Here is a 3,935-nt window from a genome sequence, read left to right as displayed (position 1 = left end):
CATTAAGAAAGTTTGTCCTTAAGAACTCCAGGTGTTGTGTGCATATAATGTTGTGTGTCTGCCTGCCATTTGTCAGCAATCTATACAGTCAGAAATCAATTGGTTTCTGAAATGCCTGCTTCATAACTTATAAAGGGTTTCATTATTTTAATGAATCTAACACACAAAGTTAATGAATACATCTGAGTGAATCATCATTATTCCATTAACATAGATATAATACTATGCAGGAACAACATGAGTGGTGTTCGCAACAAATCCAGCTAGAAACACATTCTGCCCAGCACACAAATGAATCATGTAGAGTATGTACATCAATGCCATTGTGATGCTCATATGTAATGCAAAATTTCAAAGATTGACAAATCATATCAGACAGCGTATGCAGTGTGCTGTTGGGTGGACTGTCCAAGTCCTCCTCTCTCACTTCAAAAGCACAATCACAGATTTTTTTGTTTCTCTTGCCAAGCAATGTTACACAATTTCTTGATCAGTATAACTACCAATATTGGAAGCATGAGGAACAGTAACAATAGAAAGATCATCACATCTACACAATAGTAAACATACCAAGGAAGTCTATAAGACTCTGGGCGCAAATGTGGCGCCCCTTTGTGTCGGGCTACATACTCAATCCAGAAAATAGCTCTCTCCATTGGAGTCTCTGGTTGGCCTCTGTGGAGAGCTGAGAGTTTCTGCATGTTCTCCCAATAAGATGTGTTATGTATAATATCATTAAGTGCCTGCAATAGATCTGTTGACTGCATGGTGGAGATATCAATCACTGTTGCTGCACCTCGAATTTCAAGTCTGAGTAAATTATCAAACTGGTCATAAAATAGAGGTATGCCAACTACTGGCACCCCATGATAGATGGCTTCATAAAGCCCATTGGTGCCACCATGGGCAATGAAGGCTCGTGTCTTTGGGTGCCCTAGTAGATCATTCTGAGGGATCCATTTTGCCAGTAGTGTATTATTTCCTATGTTGGGAGGGATCTCTCCATTGTGTTTCCAGATAACCTTCTGAGGTACTTGAGCAAGGGCTTCTGCTATTTGCATTGTAATATGCATTGACAAAGAACTGACCATGGACCCCAAAGACATGACAATAATCCCATGTTCCCCTGAGGACTGGACAAACTCCTCAAACTCTGCCTCTAGAGGTTTAGATGGTTTACACTGGAATCCTCCAATATAAACAATATTTGGCATGGTGGGTCTCGGGAAATCAAATATAAAATCTACTCTCATCAGCCACACATCTGCACTGAGAAGAACAGTCTCAACGTCTATGTCTGGGCCTAGGTAGTGATGGCAGAGATCATTATATTTGGGGTGAGTCAGGAATTCTGTTATAGATAGAAGAAAAAGACTTAAGATGACATTTTTTGTTCTTTGGAAAAAATACATTTTGTCTGTCAATTGTGAACCTGGCACTGGGATATAAGATAATGGAGAAGGGGCGAAGAGAAAATGAGCTTCTCCACTGATGAGCCAACGTGCATTATGCACCAAAGGGAGTTTTAAATAATAAGCAAGCATTGAACCTAAGGGAAAAACAGGATCTGCAAGTACTAAATTAAAGTGTTCATTTTCAAACTGTTTTAACAAACTTTTGTTTTCAAATGTTGTGATGCTAAGCTGTTGAAAATAACTATGACAGCTGTGTATAAAAGACATTAGTTTGTACTGAGACTTGAGAAAACTCCATGGCGTTGAACTATTCTGTAAAACATCTAACGACCTTTGTACAAAGGTTTGTAAAATATCTTCACTTGTAACTTTAAAGTTTTGCTGAAGTTCTAAGACCATGGATTGATATAAATCAGGCCTTGCATCGATAAACCAAGATGTTGAGAAATAAAGCACAGTGAGGTTGTGCCCATGATTTTTCAGTTCTTCCATTAGAATTTTCATATTGATCCAATGACTTGCATCAGCAGGCACAACCAATATATTAGCTGCCTGGGTTACTGAACAAGACATGATGATTATGATACTAAGAACAGACGCAACTTCAAATCTACTCTTCCAATTAGGACACTTCATATTCGGATGAAACAGTCAGATCCTATTGGAGAATTGAATAGAAATATTGATAACATAAATTGGAATATCTAGAGACAAATAAATAAGCATCAGTAATAAAGTATAGGGGCCTTGAATTTACTTCAACTATTCAATAACACCATGGTTGAACTTCTACATCAATTCCACTCTCCAGTCTTAACTTCATTTGCCTTACTTCCAATTTGAATGGACTCAATGATTTTGCAGCATGTATTTGCAGCTTGCTGAGATGAGACTTCCAAAGAGTTACAACCCTCAAATGAAGATATTTTGCCATATTTCGGACCAAAATGGATACCATGAACCAAGATCTAGACTCTCTCTCCAAAGGAATGTCTTTGCAGCTGTCAAGTTCCCTAAGAATTTTGTACCATACAAACTGATTACCTCTCAATTTTCTAAGTTCCACTGAATGTAACCTAATTCTAATCAGCCCAGCCTAGTATTCACTGGATTAATTTAGTGAATATTCTTTGCGGTCCCTCCAAAGTCAGTCCATCCACCCTTAGGAAGGGTGTCTAATAGTCTCGCACAATATCCCTACCACTGAGCCAGAATTACCAGGTTCATGTCCTGCTTCTTTGGAGCTGTGTCATGACATATTTAATAGATTTATTAAAAACATCTGTCTACCTTTAGGTAAGGCAACCAAAACTGTACACATTATTCAAGGTGTAATCTCACCCGCTTCATATGTGCTTGCAATATGGTGTGCCTCCTTTTATAAGCAACCCCCTTGCAAAAATGGGTATCATTCAATTTGCTTTCATAATTGCTTGTTCTGTTTGCAGATTAAATTTCTGTAAATTGTGTGAAAGAACACCTTAGTTCTTATGAGTGTAAACTTTCATGACCTTTAAAATATTCTGAATTTTCACTCTTCCTATAAATGCATAATATTACACTTACTGCAGGACATTTGTCTCAGTTGTGTTTGGACTTGCCAATATATTAAAGATATCCGAGCTGCAGGCTAAATAGCTTCTTATGTAAAATAAACATTTGGAAATAGAATCAGAAAGTGTTGGATTTTCAGCTGGTGAGCAAACAGCCGCCAGTTCCAACCACAGGAGCAACAAGTTCCATGAGATTCTCAATCATTCTATTGTATTCTCTCAATATGAACATAGTATAACTATTTAGGCTGCCTGCAATATTGTTGAACATAAGTTAAATACAAAACAACTTGCCTTACCAAAGGGGGTCTATTCTACATGTTTGAAAGACTTTTTTATCTTGTAGACTTAAGGCTGGGGTTACCATGAGGGACTCTCCTACTCAACCTTTCCCCTTGCCTGAGATGTACTGCACTTCAGATTTAATCAACACCAGTCGGCTCTCTCTAATGGGAGAGCAGTGCTTCACTCTGGTAAGACTATGATGATTTTACCTGGATTATCAAACATTTTGTCATGACATTACAAACTTCTACTTACTGATAAGGCAGAAATCAAACAAAGCCGCAAGTCTTCTACTCCAGGAACCTGAGACTGCAAATAAAGCAAAGACTACAGTCACGTTAAACAGCTGGTATATATATATATCCTTGAATTTGTGATTGTGCAATATTAATCCTTATGTGGTTGACCATGCACAGTATTTGCTTGGTATGCTACCAACCGGTTTTGGTGGTGGACGGTTTATTGTTAATTTGTCTTGAGAATTAACTGCTTGTGTCTCAAGTTTTGAATTTTTCTACTTTCATAGGAAGTACTGCTGTAATTTAGTGTGTAGTCAAACTCTTTACAGATAATTTATTGCCACAGCATAAATTTGAGAGGAGAAATGGTGATTTAGCATATTTTATGGAAGAGTTGGGGTGGGCACATTAACTTGCTGGTGGAAATTAGTTTTTAAGAACTT

At 37.7% G+C, this 3,935-nt stretch overlaps 1 protein-coding gene across 1 annotated transcript; it reads right to left on the bottom strand.

The window, feature by feature from the left end:
* Positions 1-440: 440 nt before the first annotated feature.
* LOC132834187 (UDP-glucuronosyltransferase 2C1-like) lies at positions 441-3,478 on the bottom strand. Its single transcript, XM_060852852.1, has 3 exons — positions 3,463-3,478; positions 1,158-1,549; positions 441-1,025 (listed from the first exon to the last, which is right to left on the bottom strand). Exons 1-3 carry the CDS (start codon positions 3,476-3,478, stop codon positions 441-443), a joined length of 993 nt encoding a protein of 330 aa, XP_060708835.1.
* Positions 3,479-3,935: the final 457 nt, after the last annotated feature.

This window comes from Hemiscyllium ocellatum, chromosome 39 (assembly GCF_020745735.1).
Source record: "Hemiscyllium ocellatum isolate sHemOce1 chromosome 39, sHemOce1.pat.X.cur, whole genome shotgun sequence".
Classification (NCBI taxonomy): domain Eukaryota; kingdom Metazoa; phylum Chordata; class Chondrichthyes; order Orectolobiformes; family Hemiscylliidae; genus Hemiscyllium; species Hemiscyllium ocellatum.
This window is presented reverse-complemented; position numbering and strand designations above follow the sequence as displayed.